Here is a 25,324-nt window from a genome sequence, read left to right on the forward strand (position 1 = left end):
CCAATCGAGCAATCTGCGCCCATACACTACAGATCTTTTTCAGTGATTTGCAGATCGATTGCAGCAAACACAGATCTGGCAATCTTGAAAGGCCCATCATTTTGCTAGAAACGGTCTGCAAATCTCCTGATCATGTCCATACACTAGCAATCTACAGCCCCAATCGATCTGTGAAATCCAACATGTTGGACAATCTGACTAAACAATCGCAATCACTTTTTGGTTGCAATCTGCCCATACATTGCAGATTTTTATACACAATCGTTGCAAATTGCACGATTGCTGCAATCCATCTCTAATGTATGGGGGGCCTTAAGTCCTCTCCTACCCTTGTCCGCCTGGTGCAGTCGGCTTTGCCGGGATTCAGAGGTTTTTTTAAGCTTAAAGTGCTGCCGGATTCTGGGTTAATAGGCTGCGTATGGCTTGCTGCTTCCTGATTAGGATCCACCAGTGATGTTGGGGGTGTGACCAACGTGTTTTGCCCAATCAGGGCTTCCTCTGGGTTAGTGGGTGTTGACAGATCTTCTCCTTTTTATCCTGTTTTGCCATATATGTATATACATACGTATATGTTTCTATAGTTATATAGCTATAGTTAGGATATGTGAATAAATGTAGTGCATTTAGTTCCACAGCTGCTGGATAGCCACAGGTTTCTTGTGCCTGCTTCAAGAATACACTACACTTAAGTCTTAGGTAAGCTTCTTCTGTGATTATAGAACACAGAAGTGTAATTGGGAGACAGATCGAATTAAAGAGAGTATGAGACTGGCGTAGTATTGTAAAGGAATGAGACCTATTGTGATACAGTGAATGAATAACACAGGTAGCTTAAGAAAAAAAATTAAACAAATGAGGGAAGATGAGATGGACTAAGGGAGGAAAAGACAAGTGTAGCGTGTGTGATATGCTCAGGGACGGACTGCAGCTATATAGAGAAGCCCTTACATCCCTCGGTGCAGGCTCTCTCAAAAAAGAGATGTATCCTCACAGTATGACCCCATCTCTACATGCTGGCTGAGCAGAGTACTGGGAGATGGAGCTGCTAGTCTGGCTTTCGGGCCAGACCAGCCCATCGGCCCTTCTGGCATTTGCCAGAGGTACCAGATGCCCATTCTGGCCCTGGAGATGCTTGTGTGTGTGTATGAGGTTGTTGATAAGCTGTGCTCCATCCGATTTGCAGTTCAGTTACAAAATTATCAGGTAAGTTAAGGCATTTATTTTTACCCACATAAAATTCCAGTCCACCCAATGCAAATCTTTCTACAGCACATAGCGACAATAAGATGGTGGGTGAATGGATCAGGCTAGACTGAGTTATGTGTGGAACATTATGGACACATCTCCATGGTCTCCGTTACTCTGCTTTATATGAAGCCCACCTGGTGCTGATTGATTAAGCTGTTTAACAAGATGAGCAGGCGTTCCACCAGAATCTTAGCATGCAGTTTATCTACAGTGCATCCGGAAAGTATTCACAGCGCTTCACTTTTTCCAGATTTTGTTATGTTACAGCCTTATTCCAAAATGGAATAAATTATGCGCACAATGGACCTCATTCAGAGTCGGTCGTTAGGTCCGCTCTATCGTAAGGGAAAAGGGGCCGGATATGCAAATTAAGCGATTGCAAGATGCGTCGCTAAGATGGGCTCGCTAGCTGAACGAGCGAGGGTAAGAAGCGGCCGTAAGGCTAAAAAACCGCCCCCTTTGCGATCGCAACACACGTAATCTCCGGGGATATAAGGATTAATCGGGACCCATCGGAGCTGCTCGCAGAGCTTAAGGCTGACCATACCCTCAATCAAGCACTACAATCTAGCCAGTGTAAAAACCACCCATGTCACGTGTGCCATCACACTACTTTTTTAATTATGCACTCCCATTAAACTCCATTTGCATAGTCAGGCACGCCTGCGTTCGGATCTCCACTCACCCGTTCACAAGCACCTTCCCCTGTTACCTCCCTCAAACGGCTCATTCTGTCACTCAAACTAACGACCTGGCTGTGTTCAAGGAGAGAGAAATTTCCGATTGCAACAGCTAGCTTGCACACGCGCATTGCGAATCTTACGCATGCGCAGTTTAGTGAACATCGCTGGGTACGACCGAGCAGCCGCTTACGACCGACTCTGAATGAGGTCCAATACCCCATGATGACAACGTGTAAAAAGTTTTTTTAAGATTTTTGCAAATTTAATAAAAAAATAAGAAATCATATGTACATAAGTATTCACAGCCTTTGCCATGAAGCTCAAAATTGTGCTCAGGTGCATCCTGTTTCCACTGATCATCCTTGAGATGTTCCTACAGCTTAATTGGAGTCTACCTGTGGTAAATTCAGTTGTTTGGACATGATTCTGAAAGGCATACACCTGTCTATATAAGGTCCCACACTTGAAAGTGCATTTCAGAGCACAAACCAAGCATGAAGTCCAAGGAATTGTCTGTAGACCTCCGAGACAGGATTGTCTCGAGGCACAAATCTGGGGAAGGGTACAGAAAAATTGCTGTTTTGAACGTCTCAATGAGCACAGTGGCCTCCACCATCCATAAATGGAAGAAGTTCAGAACGACCAGGACTCTTCCTAGAGTTGGCTAAACTGAGCGATCAGGGGAGAAGGGCCCTAGTCAGGGAGGTGACCAAGAACCCAATGGTCACAGCATTTCTCTATGGAGAGAGGAGAACCTTCCAGAAGGACAACCATCTCTGCAGCAATCCACCAATCAGGCCTGTATATTAGAGTATCCACTCCTTAGTAAAAAGCACATGGCAGCCCGCCTGGAGTTTGCCAAAATGCTCCTGAAGGACTCTCGGACCATGAGAAACAAAATTCTCTGGTCTGATGAGACAAACATTGAACTCTTTGGTGTGAATGCCAGGCGTTATGTTTGGAGAAACCAGGCACCGCTCATCACCAGGCCAATACCATCAGTGAAGCATGGTGGTGGCAGCATCATGCTGTGGGGATGTTTTTCAGCGGCAGGAACTGGGAGACATAAGTATTCACCCCCTTGGCTTTGTACCTTTTTTGTTCCATTACAACCTGTATTTTTATTTATTTTAATCAGAATTTTATGTGATGGATCTGCACAAAATAGTCTAATTTGGTGAAGTGAAATGAGAAAAATATATATAAAAAAGAATCTTTATAAATAAAATTCTGAAAATTGGCATCTGCATATGTAATCACACCCTTTGCTTTGAAGCCCCTCAAAAGTTCTAGTGCAACCAGTTACCTTCAGACGTCACTTAATTAGTGAAATAAAGTCCACCTGTGTGAAATCTAAGTGTCACATGATCTGTCAGTATAAACACACCTTTTCTGAAAGGCCCAAGAGGCTGCAACACCACTAAGCAAGAGGCATCACACCATGAAGACCAAGGAGCTCTCCAAACAAGTCAGGGACAAAGTTGTTGAGAAGTACAATTCTGGGTTGGGTTATAAAAAAAAATATCCAAATCTTTGATGATCCCCCAGAACACCATCAAATCCATCATCATCAAATGGAAAGAACATGGTACCACAACAAACCTGCGAAAAGAGGGCCGTCCACAGATACCAAAGGTAACCCTGAAGGAGCTGCAGAGTTCCACAGCAGAGACTGGTGTATCTGTGCATGTGACCACAATAAGCCGTACACTCATAGAGCTGGGTTTTATGGAAAAGTGACCAGAAAAAAGCTATTAGTGACAAAAATAATAAGACACGATTTCAGTTTGCCAAAAGGCTTGTGGGCGACTCCCCAAATGTATGGAGGAAGGTGCTCTGGTCAGATGAGACTAAACTTGAACTTTTCGGCCACCAAGGAAAACTCTGTCTGGCGCAAACCGAACACTTACCATCACCCCAAGAACACCATCCCCACAGTGAAACATGGTGATGGCAGCATGGGGATGTTTTTCTGCAGCAGGAACTGGGAAACTGATTCGAGATGAGGGAAAGATGGATGGTGCTAAATACAGGGATATTCTTGAGCAAAATCTGTTTCAGTCTGCCTGTGATTTGAGACTGGGACGGAGGTTCGCCTTCCAGCAGGACAATGACCCGAAGCATACTGCTAAATCAACACTCGAGTAGTTTAATGGGAAACATTTAAATGTGTTGGAATGGCCTAGTCAAAGCCCAGATCTCAATTCAATTGAGAATCTGTGGTCAGACTTGAAGATTGCTATTCACAAGCAGAGATCATCCAACATGAAGGAGCTGGAGCAGTTTTGCCGTGAGGAATGGTCAAAAATCCCAGGGGCAAGATGTGGCAAGTTCAAAGAGACTTATCCAAAGTGACTTTCAGCTGTAATTGCAGCAAAAGGTGGTTCGATAAAGTACTGACTTTTAGGGGGGTGAATAGTTATGCACGCTGTAGTTTTCTGTTATGTTGTCCTAAATGTTGTTTGATTCACAATATAGAAACAACACAACTTCACAGTTGTAGGCATGTTCTGTGAATGAAATGATGCACACCTTCAAACAATCCATTTTAATTCCAGGTTGTGCGGCAACAAAACATGAAAAATGCAAAGGGGGGAGAATACTTTTGCAAGGCACTGTACATAGACATCCTGGATGAAAACCTGCTCCAGAGCACTCTTGACCTCAGACTAGGGCGACAGTTCATCTTTCAGCAGGACAACGACCCTAAGCACACAGCCAAGTTATCAAAGGAGTGGCTTCAGGACAACTCTGTGAATGTCCTAGAGTGACCCAGCCAGAGTCCAGACTTGAATACGATTGAACATCTCTGGAGAGATCTGAAAATGGCTGTGCACCGACGCTTCCCATCCAACCTGATGGAGTTTGAGAGGTGCTGCAAAGTGGAATGGGCGAAACTGCCCAAAGATAGGTGTGCCAAGCTTGTGGCATCATATTCAAAAAGACTTGAGGCTGTAATTGCTGCCAAAGGTGCATCAACAAAGTATTGAGCAAAGGCTGTGAATACTTATGTACATGTGATTTCTTTGTTTTTTTTTATTTTTTATTAAATTTGCAAAATTCTCAAAACAACTTTTTACATGTTGTCATTACGGGGTATTGTGTGTAGAATTTTGAGGACAGTAATGAATTTATTCCATTTTGGAAATGGCTGTAACATAACAAAATGTGGAAACAGTGAAGCACTGTGAATACTTTCTGGAAGAAATGTAGGTGATCTATGCAGAAACTCCCACAGTGAAGTGTTTCCTGTCTTGTGAAAGACAGTTATGTGGACAGGGGGTACCTGTTGTGAAGTATTGAGGTGTAAGGTATTTGAAAATTTTTAGTAATGGCTGATCCAGGTGAAGCAGTGTTCTAGGGATCTATAGCCCCATTCATCACTATAGAACCTAGATAACAAAATTAAAAAAGTTTATCCATTTATCTCTGTAAAATAAAGCAAATGTGGACTATAATTTTATTGTTTATTTTATGTTTTACATAAATTGTAGTATGTGATAAAAATATATAATATATATGTACTATCCATTCTATTTTTGCATATTTTTTTAAAGTCTTGTTTATACTGTATGTAGCACATTTTTTGCATATATGTATATCAGTGCCTAAACATTGTATCTATTAACAATTAAATGTTTGGGGTTCAAATAATGCAAATGGCCTGCCAGGGGGTTCTCAGGGGGAAAATTATTGAGGACCACTAAAATAGAGCATGAAGATAGGGAGCTAACTACTTGTAAAAATAGTCACTGGCGTTTGTGTAGGATGGTGGTGTATAGTAAGAAATTTCTTTTATCATAGCAGGCAGCCCTATCATGTGTTTTTTTAAATTTGGGCTATCTTGTGGTAGGGATATTGACCTCTGTCTTAATTTTCTGGCTAGTTGAGCTTATTAGATGTACATCATAATACAAATTTTGGATAATAAGATTGGCATTTTTATATTATATATATTTTTTTTATAGCATATGTCCTTGGAAATTAATGGTTCTAAGTCATTCCATACCGACAGGAACTGGGATGGCCAGTGTGTCTGTTGGAGACGTTCTCTAAAAAGTCTGCATCATCTTTATCCCTCTAACACCACAAAAGCAAAGTTAGAGATGTCTCTCAGTGATATAATGGTCTAGGTGGATGAATGAGTTTGGGAATCCACTTTCTTGGTACAACCAATGAGATGGTGGTGTTTTAGTGACATGCCCCAATATCAGGGGAAGTGACTCTGGTAATGACGCAAGGCCCCAACACTAACCGATTACTGAGGTTGATTTGTTTCCCAAATTGTTGGAGGTAATCATAGATATATCTTGACCAGGTAGCCTTCATCTTCATGGAAGTCAGAAAAAACAGTTGCTGACAACCTATATAAGTAGGGTCTATGGACTAAATTAGCATTACACTGAATAAAGCCTTTGGTTTCTCTAGTAAACTGCTAATCTGCAGTAATATTTCATTTTTAAAAGACAAAAATAAACAGATAAATCAAAAATGGTTCCACAGGTAGACCTTTATGAATGTAAACATGTTTTGGTTTAGTTGAAGGTGAACTATTACTCTTACATGCTAGTTTAGTACTGTACACATCCAGGAAATGCTTTACATTTTTAGTAGACTTTACAAATATTATGCTGTTAGATAATACAATTCATAGTAATAACAATATGGATGTGTGTAGTCACTGGCAACCAGACATACAATGGAAGCTTCTGCTTTTAATTTCATACAATTCATTGTCACAATACAATAGAAATAAAACAAAATTATATAATCAAAAAGGTGCTCTTATAAGCGTAATCATAGTAAGTGTTAAGATATCTAAGTAGTTAGGATATCTAAGTAGTTAGGATTTGTATTGTTAATAAGTTGCTAAGTAAGCGTTGATTTAACGTTTGCTGATTGGTCCCAAATACCAAGTATCTGAACAAAATATTGAGAAATCAGAGAATATGAAAGCAAGCTTCATTTTTCATTTCATCTCAGTCGTTTCTAGTGAGTAAAGCACACTAAATTGTGGTTTCACTGCACATAAAGTACTATTTTTTTAATTACTAACTTTTGTGAAGCCAATCGTTTCATACAATAGACAAAAAAAAATGTAAGCATGTACTTATTAATAGAATTATTGATGATATTGGACTTGAATATGTTTTAAAAAGTATATCTCAAATTTCCATTGTGTTGAAAAAAGAAAAACTGTCATGGGCTCTGTGGTGAAACGAAGCCTAGTCTGTCTGTATAGGAATATTGGTGCATACACACGGTCAGATTTGTCAGATGAACGATTTTTGACTGCATTAAAATTAATGGAAATCGTCCAAATCTGACTGCAAACATATCAGATGTCAGATATCGTTATCTGACAAACGGGAACATGCATCGTTCATCGTTCACTGTTCAGACATGTCAGATTTTCCTTCAGATATGAACGATTGAACGATTTTTTAACTAAACTAAACTAGAATGAGACAGAGGTCCTAATTCATAATTGCACGCAAGTTGTCAGCAATGCTGCCACATTGTGTGCATGGATATACATGCAGAGCTTTGCCTGTGCTCAGAGATAACCACACACCACTATTCATCCGCTTGAGAAAGTATCCATCATAACCATCAGTGTGCATTTTCACCAGCTCTATACATGGTGCAAGAAATATGTCTGATACCAGATTGTTTTCTGTTTACGCTCGCCTCTGGATAGTCTACACATACCACACTCACTTAGCCTACATGGAAACAACTAGTTACTGCCCAGTTATACACACTCAGCCACAAGTGGAGATACGACTGAATTGGTTATGACTCCAAATCGCCCGTAACTTCTGAAAGATGCGTATGATCGCTCAGAAACGTGTGCTGTGCGCAAAATTGCAAGTTCCATCCACGAAAAAGACTTGTGTTCGTCTCTGAAATTGGTCCAGAGTGTCTTAACTCCTGGGACAGCTTACAACAGCTTACAATATAATCAGTGTGTGTAGTGGTAGATTTAGGTTGCATAAAATTGGATTTTTTGAAAAAAAAAATAATTAAAAAATGATTTATTTGATTTAAATCATTTTTTTTTATTTAAATAGGATTTTTTATTAAAAAATGTTTTTAAATGTTTTAAACTCTTAAACGTTTATCTAAAAAAAAATTTAATTTAAATCAAATAAATCAGTTTTTGATTTTTTTTTTTTTTTTAAATACAATTTTATCGTCCTAGATTATATTTATGTCATCATGTTTATTCAATACTAGATGGATATTTGTATGCATCTGTTCCAGAGGAAATATTTTAATTCTATTTTTTATTTCTATCATTCACAGTTCCCCACACACAGGGTCCTCTTGATGGAAGTTTGTATGCCAAAGTAAGAAAGAAAAGCCTTTCTGATGGCTCTGTTACAGTTATTGACTCTGGGCTTCCCTTGACAAGCAGCCCTGATCATAGCGATCACACCTTGTCTGTCAGCAGTGATTCTGGGCACTCTACTGCTTCTATAAGAACAGAAGAAAAGGTTGGATCAAAACCTAAAAGAGGCCTGAGTCTAAAAGAAAAGGCAGAACTGGATCAACTACTCAGTGGATTTGGAGTAGATAACCAGACGTGCTCACAGAAGGATATGACTGATGCTCAAAACAAGTACAGTGGGACACGGCATATAGTCCCTGCTCAAATTCACGTGAATGGAAACACTAAGCTCAAAGACAGGGAAACTGATATTTTAGATGACGAAATGCCAAATCACGACTTACACAGTGTCGAGAGTATAGGCACTTTGTCTTCATCAGAAGGGCAACATTCTAACAATCTTGGAAACTTTAGTTGCCATAAAAGCAGTCAGAATTCACTGCTGTCTGATGGCTTTTGCAGTAACACTGGAGATGAACACAACCATAGTTTAGCACCTGACCTAGGTATCGGCATTGACCATATGTATGAAAGGTCATATAACATCAGTGAACCAAAGCAAGTTCAGCAGCCAACTGCTCCACCTCCTCCTTATGTACAAAGCAATTATTCAACTCAAACTTGGGTGCGCCAACAGCAAATGGTCAGTTCACATCAGTACAGCTATCCTGATAATGAAAGTCGATTTGGTGTACATGGCTCATTACATTCAACCCCTAACACAACAGAAATCTCTAAAGTCTCTTCTGTATCTACCAGAAGTTATAGCAGCAAAGATACTGTACAAAGGAGTATGTCAAATTTCACTCCAGACCAGACTCCTGAAAGTTTCCGCCATGCAACTTCAACACAAAATGCACCCAATGGGATAGAAGTGAAAAATGAAGACATGCCTTCCTCCCCAACATTGGATATAGACCAGTCAATTGAGCAACTTAATAAATTAATCTTGGAGTTGGATCCAACTTTTGAACCAATTCCAACTCGAATGAATTCTAGTTCAACAAATACAAGTGCACTTATTGCTGATGTTGATAACAGTGGCATTCATACTCCTTTAGATGCAGAGAAAAGAAGAAAACTCTTCCAAGAAGGTAAATAATTTTCATTTTTTTTAAAGGTTTTGAGTGTTATTACTGAGCTGGTTTCATGATCTTGTAATTTGTGATACACTAAATTAAACAGTTGATTTCAACAATCAGATAAGCAATAGATCATTTTTCAGTTGGTTTATTATGTTGCTATGTGAGTTCATGGATAACATCTAAGGGAGAGAGGCAATATTTAAATTTCCATTCTGTACTACTATATTTCTTATTGATGTCTCTCATTCTTGATTTAATTATTTTGTTAACTATGTTTTTTCATTAATTTTAATTATTACTGTTCATTTAAAGTTCTCATTATAGTTCGTATTGCTGCCTTGAAGTGGTGGGACTTTGGATTTAATTTTTACTAGGTTACTTTGTTTATGGAGTTTGTACATTCTCATGTGTGTTATAACATGATTTCCAGTTATTATTTGTTCCATCCCTCAAAAATCAAACTTTGCTTTTATCCTGCTCTTTTCTGCATCTCTTCCCATATCACTCTCTCCAGCTACTTTTCTCTTTGATCTTCTGAAACTTGGCTTTACCACACTGCTACTGAATGAGCTCTTTAATGTTCATTAGTTTTCTGTTTTATGTACAGTAGATAACAATATACTGTTTTGTTACTGGTATAAATGTTCATGTACGATAAAGCTGTAGATAATCTTTTGTCTTCCGGTTTCTGATTGCCTTATCAGTTCTCACTGTACTGCAAATAACATCTAGCTGCATAATTACTATTTAGCTGATAGTGTTGTTTGGAGCCTAGGTATCCTGAGCCTGGCTAATCAAGTGAATGGAGCAAGAGATGCCACCAAATGAGACCTATAAGCTGTGCAATGCTCCTTTTGGGCTCACTCTAAAGAACATATATAGCCAAATGGTTCTACTTCTCCTCACACACAGCACTTATATAAGGCATTAAAATGTTCACCAATATGTATCTGTACAGTGATAGTTTAGCAGGTGCTGAAATAACATCTCCAGAAATGTTATTGTATTTTAGACTTGTGTTAAACACCCCTGAAACTTGCAGAGCCAATAAAGATTTCAGTAGCGCTTGTCTGCAAGTGTGTAATAGTGCACTGACACTCACACATATTTAGTACATGGAGCCTTACTTGTATTCAAGCACTTTAAGTTCAAATTGTTAATTTTTAAACACCTAGTAATAAAACGCCCTTGTGTAATGGGTCTGACAGGCATGGTGATCTTGAAGTTACAGCAAACCTCATTTGTGAAGTGCGCTTACAGTTGCATCTTTTGGTAGACCACACAGCACACATCAAGGTGCACTCCGATCCACCGTGCTCAGTAGATGTCTCTGCAAAATAGAAGTGTTTATTAGTATGTTGATAGGTGCAACAAATCTGAACCAACACACTGCAGAAATGTACCATCACACACTGACAACCCTGTCTCCCACCATATTCGGTACAACACTTTCTTTACTTAACACATTTATGTTTTTCTCTTACAATATGACTAGACTTAGCCTCATCTAAGCCTTAAATTAATAATGAGATGGAGGGGACATGGGGGCTGTCTTTGTGTTACTATTGTGTCACTGTTTGAAGCTTTGTTTGTTTTGGGCAAAGTGACCCTAGAAATGTGCTTCTCTGCCAAAGAGATCCCTGAAAGACACAAGGTACATATCATTGCAAGCTTAAGATGAGCCCTGATCTCTGTAAACTGATAGCTGTTACTAAAATCAATTCTTGATGTGGAGCAAAGCTGCATCCTCATCATCTCTTTATCTCAGTTATATAATCTTGCTTCACCATATGAAAACTGATATTTGCACTGTTACACAAAACTCTCCACAATGGCACACCTACACTTTGCCCATCTGCTCCCATTAGAGATGTCAACCCACCACTCTTACCAAAAAGCCATCTTTTTGTGCTTTGATTTTAAATCATAGGTCACCACAGCGTTCGTATCCCTTTATAAAACACAGATTAATTATTCAGAACAAATTATTCCACCTGCTCAAGAGAGACATCATACACCTATTTGGTAATATATTTTAATATTGCTGCCCATGTAACTAACAACCTGATAAAGAATGCACATCCATTGGTTAACCAGTATATGGCTTCTATGTAGAAGTGTGTTGAATATAACTGATGGTTGTGTTGGAGGTATCTGACCTTATGAAATGGAAAGTGACGGGTATTTAGAAACTGTGGGGAAAAATAACCACTGATCTACAGAATGTTATCTTTTGGAGTAGTATAAAAGTGACATTTTTAAGTCTGTGATAGTTAAAGCAGCAATTCCACATGGAATAATTTTTTACGTATAATTTCAGGCTTGCATCTGCTAGTCTTTTTCCTTAGTGATCGTCTTCCAAATAATTATCTTCTTTTAAAATCTCACTGCATGGTATACAAAAATGGCACAGTCAGTTTGTGCAGGCTTCCAGCGCTGAGCATATCATGTAAGGAAGGAGGATGAGAGTGCAGACAATGGGCCTGATTCAGAGATGTTAATTATTCCGAAATATACACAGCTGAATGATTATCTCTCCACTACGCATGCGCCAAGGCACCTTTGTGATGCTGCTTGCAGGGTGGATTTCTATGCAAAGTGATTGACAGTCACTGAGGACAGTTTGTGGGAGTGGAGGGAGTGGCGGCTAAAAACTCAGGTGTGTCCCGGATGTTTTTTGGGGAGTGTTGTAACCTGTATCTGGGCTCCCATACGCAGATAAAGTGGTTCTGACAGATCAGTTTAGACGGCCATTCTGTGTGACTATAGGGCTACTCAGATGGCCGATTATCAAATGGTCTGCAACGGCGGCTGTGTATTTGTACGCACTTGCTTTGATCTGTGAAGCCATTGGTGGGCATCTCAATACATTTCCAGCTGGCTATAGCCTGAACATATATTCACACAGCAGTTGCGTGTGGGATCACTGCTGCAAGTGCATTAGCGTACATCTCTGAGTCAGGCCCAAAGATCAGAGGGGCTAATATCATTATTATTGGTTGGAGCATACAATATTGAGTAAAACTGTGCTTGTAGCTAGAATGAAAGCTGTTTATATATGGAGGAATGGGGACAAAAAAGTAATTGTCATTGTATCTGGAAATTATTCTACTTTCTGCTGTGTTTCAGTTCTCCGGAAATGTTTTAAAATAGATAATGTTTGTCCATAATAATATTTATAATTCATACCTCCCAACTGTGCTGTGCATGGGGGCAGAGCCTAGCGGCACCCCCGGTCATTTAACACTGGGGGTGTGCCCGGCACTCTGAGACGCTGGACTGTACTGGCTAATGCTGGACAGCAAAGCTGGCCCTAACCAATTTGGTGCCCTAGGCAAGATTTTGTCTGGAGCTCCCTAGCAGATAATTCCACCACACTACATTCTACAGACATTCTCCGCCACCTCTTCAAATATGATACTCAGTTTTCACTTACCTCTTAGGTATTTCTCCCTCTTCTCTCTTCCTTTACGAGTCTGGCAGAGGACATAAAATTGTGATTCATTTGCCCCCATTTTAACATATCTATTACGCCTTTCTTTCTCTCTCTCTCTCTCTCTCTCTCGTAGCTACATGTACACACACACCGATCCAGTTGCTGCCCACTTCACTGCCCACCTCACAGAACAGCACCCCTGGCCTCATCCAGTACCGCTTTTCCAGCACAGCACCCTGGCTTCATCCAGCACCCCACATCCAGAATAGCACCCCTGGCCTCATTATGCACCCCTTATCCAGCAGTCAGCATCCCTCATTCAGTACTGCACCCCTGACCTCATCCAGTACCACTTTTCCAGCACAGCACCCCTGGCCTCATCCAGTACCACTTTTCCACTTTTGGGGCTGGGCTTCATCATGGCAGGTGAAAGGAGAGGAGACTGTAATAGGCTGGAGAGGAAGGGGCGGGGTCTCGGCAGGGAAAAGAGTGTGCATATAGAATAAACAGTGAGGAGGGGGGCGGGGACTCGGGGGGGAGGGGCTGGGTCTCGGGCAGTATGGTGACAGCGAGGATAAGAAGGGGAGGGCAATCCTCCTCCTCCGGTATGAGACCGCCTCCTTCTTTGGTGCAGCCCGTGGCCAGCCACAGCACAGAGTACTGCAATAAATGAGTCAGTTTGACTCATTATTAGAGGCACAGGACAAGACAAATCACAGGTGCACAACTCCAAATTACTAATTATATATAAATACATTATGCAATAAAATTTAGCAATAAATAAATAGAGTTTTTTAGCATAATCATGGCCAAGGTTATGGGCCTACCCACCATATCCAGGCAACCTCTGTAGGGTAGGTCCCTAACATACTAGGGTTCAAATCCAGAGCACAGGACACCCCCAAACCAGCTCAGCCGAGCCACCCCAGGGCATATAGGGCCTGAGTCAGAGCCGGACGCTCTTTAAGAACGCTTGCTCTGAATCAGGGTGTTTTTATTTTTTGCGGCCTCCTGGCCGCTCGCTAAGCTGTGGATAACCATCGGGGCTTGCGACGAGACCCTTGTGGTAGGGTCTCGTCCGTCGCAAGCCCCAGAGAGCTTCCTGCTCTAACAGAGGAGGAAGCTCTCCACTGACATCACTGGTGAGGTCAGTGGTGCCTCCCACAAACGGCAGGCGTTCTTTCGGGAACGCCTCCGTTTGTGTAGCCACCCCCCTGCCCCGCCTACAAAACAGGGCGAGCTGTCGATCAACATCGACAGCCGCCCCTTTTGTAGTGAGTCCCGGAGCAAGAGAATTTATCTCTCGCTCCGGGGCTTGCACATGCGCGCGGCGCGCGCCACGCGTGCGCAGTACCCCACCATTGACCCACTTGCGAGCTCTATGCGCTCGCGAGCGGCTCTGAATCAGGCCCATAATTAGTAATTTGGAGTTGTGTACCTGTGATTTGTCTTTTTCTGTCACTCATTATTAGTACTTCCTGGCTGCTGTCCCCTTCATCGTCACGGGCCCCGCTGCAATGCATCGGCTGCACCGCCGAGCCGCGGGATGCCCCTAAGGTATACCAAATGCCCTAGACATTTGCCTGGAATGCCTATGCCCGACTCTGCTGGACAGTTGGGAGGTATGATGATTAGAGGTTGAAAACTTGGAAATATCTTTTAGAAATACCAATGCAGGCATGATGCTCTAAACCAGTGTTTATAAAACTCTGTCCTCATCAGACCCTAACAATGCTTCTTTTTAAGGTACCATTATTATTATTATTATTATTATTATTATTATCCTTTATTTATATGGCGCCACAAGTGTTCCGCAGCGCCTTACATAGTACATACAACTAATGGGTGAACAAGAAACAAGTAACATACAGTACATTACAGTACAGGACAAGGACACAACTTATATACATTGCTGAAATAGTGATTAAAGCACTCACAATAAGCTGCCGGGAATTGGCGGTCCCGTGTTAGGTGCCCTAATGGGGAGTAGAGAGTAGAAGAAAATGTAAAGAGAAGCACATGAAGGAAGAGGTCCCTGCTCGTGAGAGTTTACATTCTATCAGGATTAATTAGTACCATCTGCTGATCTATTGTGTTAGTCAATTAACACCCTTGTGCTCCAGCTAGTTGATCAAGAAAGCATGCAATGTTCGAGTTCCATGAGGATCTGGATTGAGAAACCGTGTTCAAAAAAGAAAGTACAGTATGGTGGATGTTTCATTAACAGATTAAAATTATTGACTTTAAAAAAAAGAGGAGTTATGTACCAGTACAGCTTTAAGAGACAAAGATATTTGTTGGGAAAAAAAATAGCCATGTTTCCGGTGTGTGTATTGGTGTTTTTTATTCTAAAAAGAAAAATGCTCATTAAAAATTACTTTCTTTTAAAGAAAATGAAACCCATATTTCTGACCACATAACCTTTTGCAATACATTCCCAGAATTCAATTTCCTTATGATACTGTAATTGTGGTAAAGACCAAAGTGTCATCTTTTGCTCAGAAATGGTACTCTATAATCTTATTTTCTGAGATCAACATGTTTTTTTTACATCTGTCCCCATTGCAGAAACAAATTAGATGCTATAAAGGCTAAATACTTTTATTGAAAAAAACAAACAAACAAAAGAAAAGCAAATACAAAATAGTCTTGTGTATTTTCCTCACAGAGAACTGGGCTTATCTTTCATGGGATATATTTTTTAAACATTTATGATCTGTTTTTTAAATAGAAAAAAGGGAGTGAAAAATGGACCCCTCTCTTCCCTGCACAGATCCTTAGCTGGAGCCTGGAGGAAAATATAATTGCTATCGCTGTTCTTACTGGAATACATCCAATGTCAGGGTGTATCTAGGAGTATGAGCACCCCTGGCAAAATAACGGACTGGCGCCCCCACTCCCCAAATTTTAAATAGGGATAGTGCCAAAGGCGAGCGTGCCATAAAACGGGGGCGGTCTCGTGGGTAAGGAGCATGGCCACACAATAGTTCCCTAATTCAATTTACACCACACAGTAGTGCCCCTTACTGACATTAAACCAGATAGTAGTTTGTCATTCACATTACACCACACAGTAGTACCCCATATACACATTACGCCACACAGTAGAGCCCCTTATTCACGTGTTATAGTACCCCCTATACACATTATGACACACAGTAGTAGTGCCCCTTACACATTATGGCCACATTAGTAGTTCCTGTCTGACCAACGTAACGGCTCCTCGGCAGGGAACTGTGTTGGTGGGAAGCTGGAGAGACGTCATGAAGTTTCTCCTGCAGACACTGCGCGAGCCGGGGGAGGTGGAGCACAGTCACTGCCCGCTGCAATGTATATGAGTAGCGGCGCTACTAATATGCATGCAGTGGGCATTAGTTGTTCTGTCCAGGAACATATTATGAGGGCTCAAGCAGTGCACTCTTCAGGACAATCTGAGCCACAAAAATAATATGGGTGCATCTGCCCCTCGTAATTGGGAAATACGTACCGATCGGATAATGATCAAGACAAAATCCCAATTGCGTGTTGCTCCAATTAATTGAAAAATTCCAAACCAAATATAAAGTATAGAGCTATAAGAGTCACATAGAGACATGGAAAAGAAATCTGTAGCTGAACCTACTATAGCCTAGTACAATGAGTGATCGCTGTAGGATGCCCGCAGCAGCACCAACCGATGCAGTCAGCCCCATATAGGCCTCACACCGGACTGGGAGAGTACCAGGCATGCGGAAAGAAGGTGGCAGGCAGGTCCCAGCAGTAACTGCCAATGTCTTCCACCAGGCAGAGCAGGAGTCCTAGACAGGCTGCACGGCTCCATATCACAGAAAGAGCACCTCACCTACCAAATATCCAGCAAAGATATGGGGTCCCCCAGGTGCTCCAGGAATCACGAAAAAGGCAGAGGACAGTGTATAGCAGGGATATAGGAGAGAGAGCACAGTCCAGTCCCAGACCTGCATCATCCCAGCGGTATATGTGTTATCCCTCACCTGGCAGTGTCTACCTCGGCACAGGAGAGCGGGTGATAGAGCAGATATTCCCAGGAGGTGGGTCGGTAGGTTGCAGGCACTAATGAATCCAACTATTTGATTCTACCCCCTGGCCGGGGCTGGCACCGCCAGGCAGCGCCTCTGGTGAGTGCCATCCAGGCCAATGGGTAGATACACCCCTGTGTAATGTTATTAAAAAAAATCTGAATGGTGAACTTGACTTTACGTGCGGTCCTTACTCCTGCACGTTCCCCCTGCTAGACCTGTGGTCTACAGACTTAGGTACCAGGATGGTGTATTTTCAGAGTGTCCCGAGGCTCATCCAGTTGGCGGCGTCCTGTACAGGTGTGATAGTCTGCTTACCTACCGTTAGGGCTGGTGTTGGTCCGCAGCGGAAAGCAGTTCAAGTACTTCTCACAGAATTGAGCCTTGGGGTATGCAACCTCCACGGTCCCGTGGGGTGCCGTCCAGGCGGGTGCCCGTTGATAACTGCCTGGTGCTCGGTTGTTGCGAGGAGTGTACCGGAGGCACTGCTGCGACAACGTGTTGCGGACGGGCCCTACGGTCCTGTGGGGTCTGGTCACGTGTGTGGAAGTCTGGGGTCCCGTCAGGGCGGACAGTCCTTGACAAGCATGCAGGTCTGTACCGTATTCTGCCAGGTGTGGACACTTTGGGCCTGATTCAGAGCCGGACGCAATTAGCGCTCGCTCGTCCAGAAAATAGGGGTGGCTATTCAAATGAACCGTTCGCTCTTTGCGGTCTGTTCACGCCTCTAGGTCTGAACGAGCAAACAAAACATGCGGTCGTTTTTTGGAAAACTACGCCCCCTGGCCGCTCGCATCCTACGTCATGTCCGCTATTTATTAGATTAATCGAGTACATCAACCAGCGTATGAGCTGCTTGCTATTCTTGTGGTTGGTGTTTGCTACCACAATCTTCCGAGCAGTTCTGGCTATAAAATAACCCAGTGACGTGGTCAATGACGCTGCTGTTTTAATTATGCACACCCATAAAACGCCCGTTTTGACCTTTAAGCACGCCTGCGTTCGGATCTCCACTCCCCGTTTTCAAGCACCTTCCCCTGTTACCACCCACATACGACTCTTTCTGTCACTCAAATTTTCAGGCATTCGCTATTTTGCGAGCACATGAATTTCGACCGCACTGACTGGTTCGCGCATGCGTATAACGATCCGTACGCATGCGCAGTTGGGCAAACATCGCTCGGAGCGAACGAGCGGCTCTGAATCAGGCCCTTTGACCGCTAGTGCTGGGAGTGGTGATTGCTGCTGGAGCGGGCTGCTTGTGGGGTTGAGAGGGCTGCACTTACCTGGTGGTCTCAATGGAGGGCTGGGTATGTGATGACAGGGTCTCCAATGCGTTTCGGCTGGTTGGCCTTTATCAAGGATTTACTGTGGTGCCATGAATGGTGTCTTAAATGGGAGACTTCCAGGTTTTCCAGTGAGTCAGCAGTGTAGTGGGCGTGGTGTTGGGAATCCTCTGGCTGATGCAGGGACGGGGAGCGGGTCTGGTGTGTGACATTACATGTCACGTGGGGACTGTGTGCCCAGTGGGCGGGGGGTGTTGTTGGATTACGTGGTGTGTCTCGTTACTATAGTGATGCGTGTCGTCACCGATGTCTATGTTGTGCAGCCTTGGTTAGTGTGGATGGGAAATGTGGCATTGTGTTGTGAAACGGCATCGATGGGAGGGGGTCGTGATGTCTCTGACTAAAGAGGACCTACTAATAATGTAGTGGATGCTAGGGTATGTGCTATTAGTCTTAATGTTATAAATGTAGGATCACAATGTAAGGGTGTATGTTACATGTAATGGGCCATAATTACACAAAAATAGATAACTGATGTGTAGTGAGACGGTATTAGCGGGTATGCTGGGTGTGTGGTATGTGGGTGTGTGATCATCATATAGGTGGTATGGGGTGTATATGTTGTTAGTATGTGTAATGCTCTAGTGAGGTTATGTGGTGTGTTAGGTGAAGTGGTAGCTAATGGTGTGGGTTCTGTGTACGGATGTAAATAACGGAAGGGGGGGAGGTGTCAGTGGTGGGTAAGGGTAGGTCTAGGAGGAGATAGTAACTGCATGGTGTTCTGATGGGGTCGGGGTGGTGGTTGAAGTATGAGTAGGTTGGGGATAGAGAGGGTGGGATGAGTACTTATACAAGGTCGGTGGGTGATGGGATGTGGTTATTTGGAAATTACAGATTTAATTTAATTATTGATGTTGAGGCTGTGTGGTATGAATGTTTTCATTGTGAAGATCCACTTCAGTTCTTCTTTGTTCAGTTTCTTGAGTAAGTCACCCCCCCTCCAATTTCTGTTTATTGATTTATGCCCATGTATGTCATGCCTATGGTGCTGCTGTTGTGCTTCTCTTCAAAGTGTATTGGGACATTGTGTTTATCTGCCTTGTTGGTAATTCCCCTACTATGTTCAGCTATTCTGATTGGTGCATCCTATGTACTGATGGTTGCAGGGGCATTGTAGTAAGTATATTACGTGAATTGTGTTGCATGTTATGTGTTCTTGGATGTTTTAGGTATTGCCTGTGTGTGTGGAAGAGAATGTAGTGGTGGGTCTGGTGCTTCTGTAGCCTAGTGTGCGGCAGTTGTTGCACGTTCCGCAATGGTAGAAACCTTGTTTGATAGGTTGGTTGTTCAAAGTGGTCTGTTTAAGTAATGGTGGTGGGATGTATTTGAGGACCAGTTTGTCTTTGATGTTTGGCGTTTCCTGAAGATTACTTTTGGACGTGTTGGTAGTATTTCTGCTAATGTCTCATCTCTTAGCAGCAGGTTCCAGTGTTTATTCACAATCTTTTTTATCTTGTTCGCACTGGTGTTATATTGCGTGACAAACTGTATGGTTTCTGCGTATTTCTCTTTTTTGTCTTTGTATTGTAGTGACGGTGTTCTATCTTCCGTGCCTATTTTGGTCAGTGTGGTCTGTAGGGATGTGTTGTCATATTTCTTTTCTATGAATTGTTGTTTTAATCTTTCTCCTTGTTCATAGTAGTCGGTGAGTTTTGTGCAGTTCCTGTGGATCCGTTTGAATTGACCTAGTGGGATGTTTTGGAGCCATTTGGCTTCAACAATTCCACTGTCAAATGTCATCTTACACCATGACAATGCCAGACCTAACACTTTGATGGCAACATCTGCGGCCAAGCCAAAATGGGGTGGGCAATAAAGCCACATCCACCATACAGTTCTGATTTGGCCTCTTCTGACTTTCATCTGTTTGGCCCTCTGAAATACTGTCTCCGGGGTCAACATTTTGAAGACATGGAGGTTGTTAAAAACGACATACGTTCCTGGGTCAAACACCAACCACTGGAATTTTTCCAAAGTGGATTCACAGCTTGGGCTGAGAGGTGGAGAAAATGTTTGAGGGCAGATGGTGAATTTTTTGAGTAGAGTCATTCTGTTACTAAGACTTCAAAGTATTTTACTGCAAATTTTCAAATCTGTATCTATAATAAAATTTGAGTTTTGAGCATTTAGGCATTACTTTTTGAACAACCCTCATACATTGCTGCAATAGCGATTAAAATACTAACAATAAGGTGTTAAGTGCCCTTGTGGGGAGTAAGGAGAGAAGCACATGAGGGAAGAGGTCCCTGCTTGTGAGAGCTTACATTCTATAGGGGAGGGGCAGAAAGACAGGCATGACACAGAAGGGGTAGATCCCTCTCTCTCTTATGTATTCTCCTTTTTGCAGGTGGGGCTGAAGTTGGGCTTCCGCCTTGCCTCACTAAAGGTGCAAGTTTCAGCTCTTTCTGTTCTCTTTCAGAGGCAGATTGCGCTGTTGCCTGATGTTTGGACCTTTTTTCATTGTGTCCCCCACATACAACTCCCTTTTGTACCGCCGGTGGCTCCTTGGAATTTGTCTCTGGTTCTTAGGGCCTTTCAGTCTTTACCTTTTTGGCCCTTTGGACACTGCAGACATTTATTGGCTTACCTGGAAGACTCTCTTCCTCCTTGCCATAGCTTCTGCCCGACGGGTGCATTGTCTTGTTGCTCTCTTTAACCAGGACAGAGCTGTCCTTCGAACACAACTAGGCTACCTTCCTAAAGTTGTTTCTAAGTTCCACATCAATCAAAAGATTGTGGCTCATTCTTTCCAGGTTGTGGATTCCTCACTGTAGGAGGCCTCTTTGGATGTCGTGCGAGCTCTCCGGATTTACATGCACAGGGCAAAGGACTTCCATAGGACAGATTCTTTCTTTGTCATGTATAATTTTCAGAAACTGGGCTGGCCGGCTATTAAGCAGTCGCTGGCCAGATGGATCCGTTTGACTATCGCCAAACTTATGCGGCGACAGGTATTCCACCACTGGCCGTGGTTATGGCTCATTCAAACAGGTCAATGGGAACTTCGTGGGCAGTGCGACGTAGTGCTTCTGCAGAGCAGCTGTGTAAAGCGGCCACGTGGTCCTCTGCCAATACGTTTCTAAAGTTCTATTCTTTTGACAACTTTGCCTCCGCTGATGCGGCTTTGGGCGAAGAGTTCTCAGCGCAGCCAAGGAGCGTCCCTTTCCTTAGGGGAATAGCTTTGGGACGTCCCACGTAAAGCCTGTGTCCCTTATGGAGGAAGAAGAAAAGGAGATTAATGTGCTTACCTGTTAAATCCTTTTCTTTGTTTCCATAGGGGACACAGGGCGCCCACCCTGATGCACCTGACCTGCCGGGGCTTTTCTTCGCTTCCGGTTCTCCTGTTCACATTTTTTGTGTGTATGGGCCGGAGTGCGTGCTGGTCTTCCTTCTCGCCTCTGACTTTGGGCTTGTTAACTAAACTGAGGTGCCTGAGTCTGGGCTGTGCTCAACAAATTTAACAGTGTGGTTGCCGGACTTCAACCCACCAACCTATACCCAGCGTAAAGCCTGTGTCCCCTATGGAATCGAAGAAAAGGATTTAACAGGTAAGTACATAAATCTCCTTTTCCACACTAGCAGTTATCATAATCATTTCCATTATATAGATATATATATGCATGCTCTATTCACACAGTATGCAGAAAGGGATATTATTAAGAAAGTTATTTTCTTGTCTGCTAAAAGCATTGACTTCTTAAAAGAAAGCCAATGTTCATTTCTTAATGGAACATTTTTTTTTGTCTCAAGGGTATTCTAGCTCTGCCTCTGCAGCACAAGTTGCAAACTGAACGGGGGCTGAGAATACTCACATTTATATAGATGCAGTAAATCTGAGTTCTGCAACCATTTTTGTTCACATTCAAAAGTATATATTTAAAGTTTGCAGGTGCGTTCCCTTAGCCAAACGGTTTCTCCCAAAAGAACAAAAGAAACTGTTATGAGAAAAAAATAAAATAATGGCACTTGTTTAAAATAAATAGAATTTAACAATCTAAGAGGCGATTTAATTGTTAGTGCCGGGTGCCTGACGGAGCAAATCAATTGTTGCTCTGTTCGGGCACGAACAGCCACAAACTCTGGCATTTCTGCTCGCCCTATCCTGAGAAGGTGAGAAGTATGCGAAAAGTCAGTGGTTTGGGTACCAGTGCCTTAACTAGGACTTTAGACGGGTTGAGCTGCTTTACATGGCTTAACCAGGTCTAATTGGGCATGACAAGTGCGATACTTAATGTGCGCCCAAAAACAATTGAATTACAACATTGGGCACCCATTAATTACGGCACCTTAAAAACAATTGAATCTCAAGTCTAATGCTGGCCATACACTAGCACAGTGGTTCCCAAACATTTTAGAATCACGGCGCCCTAGAGTATCAGCATTTTTTCCATGGCACCCCTGGGGGAAAACGTTTCTTATTGAGAAATGCAGCAAAACTTAAATGAAGTAAATTGTGCTTATATATCACCCTTAGGTTCAGTCACGTGGTGGTTGACAGGGCTCCACTTTTTTTTGTCCACATATTTTTTGATTGGCAGCAGCCAGCACTGGTTTTGCCTATCACACTGATTAAAAATAATTGTATTTGTACTGGACCTCCAACCCAAGGCACCCCTGCAAGTGCCCTAAGGCACCCCAGGGTGCCATGGCACCCAGTTTGGGAACCACTGCACTATCACGATTTTGGGCCGATTGCCCGATTTTAGACGCGACGTACAATGAATTGTGTCGAAATCATGTAGTATTTAGGTAGGATACGATCCTCCAATGCGTGCTCCCGCCGCTCTTGAAGCATATTGGGGCAGATGTATGAAGCTCTGGGAAGTGATAAAGTTCAGAGTGATAAACGACCAACCAATCCACTCCCAACTGTCATGTTACAGGCTGTGTTTAAAAAATGACAGTTGGGAACCGATTGGCTGGTCGCTTATCACTCTGCACTTTATCACTTCCCAGAGCTTCATACATCTGGCCCATTGTATGATCAGATGTGCAGCCCATATTATCTATCGTAATCGTGTGCAGATTTTGCCGTGTATTTTTGCATGCGATGCATCGTGCGTCCGACCGGCGTCATTTGAGATTTATTTTGAAGAAGTGTGTGTTCTTCCAATGACTTTCCCTCCTAAACTGCAGATCGATTGTATGTACATCGTCTGCCAATCGTGCGGCTGGGACTGCCGGGGAGTTCAAGGCAAATCTTAAGATGACTCTCATCTTCTGCTGGTCGAACTAGTGTATGGTCTGCATTAGACTGACTTTTCAAAAGATCATCTGGGCCTCAAGAACAGCATGCATGTATGTGGACATGGAAAAGTAGAGATGAAAGAGGAATATGAGCAGTTCTGTACAGTAAGCTGAATTGTTGGGGTAACAAGGGGCTGAACGAGTTACAATGGGAGGATGACAAGTTAAAGTTGTTTAAGATAATTTGAGAAAATAAGGAAAAAAAAAGGGTGGCCTACTTATGCTACAGACCCAACAGACAACAGTGTGACACATCCTCTGATCCAACAGTTTGCCTTCTGAGAGACCAGGTGGTGATCTGAGCCATGCAGAGACCACCCTGCCTAAAAATTCTAATTTGCTGATTATACAACTTTCTGGAGCTTTGACACAAATTCTCTAAATGTTCGAGAGGACAAAGAAGATTGGCACTACATTCAAAAAGCAGGTTTATTTATCAATGGCAGAAAACAAGAATTATACACTCACCTGTGATATGTTCAGGGGATGTTCTCATAGATCCCTTCTCATATTATAATTGCTCCGCTTTTTTTCAGTCATGCATAACAAAACTGTTTTGGTTTTTTCAGTCGTTTCCATTAGAGTCATATCAAATGCATACAAGTAAACCATATACATTAAAAGCTATAATGTCATGGCTTCATATATAACACAGGTCTGCGAAATTTAAGGTATTGAAAGCTTTTTTAATAATACTTTTATATTCTTAATTATACACCTGTGTAATCAAGAAATAGTATATTAAAAAAATTACCACATCACATTTACCTATAAGGGGGTTACATACATTTTTAAGAAAAAACAATTGTTTTTGACATATTTATTGTGAAATACGAAGAAGTGTAGATGATATCACTGTGTTTTTGTCTTAATTACATAATAGAATAACAATAAAATCAAACAATAATAGAAACAAACAAAATTGAAAAAATCGTTAATATCTTGGGTTTTTTTTGTCTTCAAACTTAGTTTTGTCGCTTTTCGCTTATAAGCTTTTTCTGTGTCGTCTCTATGTATCATCCAGCAGTAGTCAGCCATCATGCTGACGTCCCAACGACCATTGTATCTTCTTTCTACATCTTTAACGTCTTGGTGGAACCGTTCACCCTGTTCTTCACTGATGTCTCCGAGATTATTCCGGAAATGCTCAATATGGGAATTCAAAAATGTACCTTTAAACTCCTATTGCAGCCAAGGTTTCTGTAACTATTAAGCATTTCCCTGACAGTTTCTTTGTAGTTTGGATCCTTGACATTGCCTAAAATTTTTTAAATCACTTGAGTGGTGTGTACTGTATATGTACTGTGTGTGTGTGTAGTGTGTACTGTGTGTGCGTACGTGGTGGTAGGCATGGGTTAAAATGAGCCGGCACAGGGCAAAACTGTGTTGCATCTATTGTATTTGGTTCCACCTTCGCCAGCTCACGTTGTAGTTGTTGTGTGTGTGCAATGTTCCTTTAGACAGTAAGGGGTTTAGGCCCTTTGTAAGTTTCAGCTCCAGGACCATGTGGACCTTAATCTGGCACAGGGTGGGGGAAAGTTTTATGACGAGAACTGAATTGCAACGTTCTTTACTAGTGACTGAATTAGTTTAAGACACTGTTTTATAATAAATGTAGGCAGAATACATGTATGACTTTAAAGAATATGAAAAAAATTACTTATTCGTAAATACACGTTTTTCTGCAAAACGTGTATTTACGAATGTCATTTTTTTCCTATTCTAAGTATCACATACATTTGTTAAAAAGCTTTTTAATCGCAGACCTGTGTAATTAGCAAAAAACTAATACTAATTAAAAGTTAGAGCCATGTTTTTAGAGTCAGTATAGTTAACATGGACCAATAT

The 25,324-nt window shown here is 42.2% G+C and overlaps 1 protein-coding gene across 3 annotated transcripts in view; it reads left to right on the plus strand.

Moving 5' to 3' along the window:
• TNS3 (tensin 3) overlaps positions 1–25,324 on the plus strand; it is a 255,650-nt gene that overhangs the window by 149,041 nt on the left and 81,285 nt on the right. For all 3 annotated transcript variants that reach the window (XM_088445714.1, XM_088445715.1, XM_088445716.1), the window contains one exon: positions 8,241–9,419. In XM_088445714.1, coding sequence (XP_088301840.1) covers positions 8,241–9,419 — 1,179 coding nt within the window. The remainder of the gene's footprint in view (positions 1–8,240; positions 9,420–25,324) is intronic.

The sequence above is a fragment of the Taudactylus pleione genome, unplaced genomic scaffold (assembly GCF_031769625.1).
Source record: "Taudactylus pleione unplaced genomic scaffold, aTauple2 ptg000386l, whole genome shotgun sequence".
Lineage (NCBI taxonomy): Eukaryota > Metazoa > Chordata > Amphibia > Anura > Myobatrachidae > Taudactylus > Taudactylus pleione.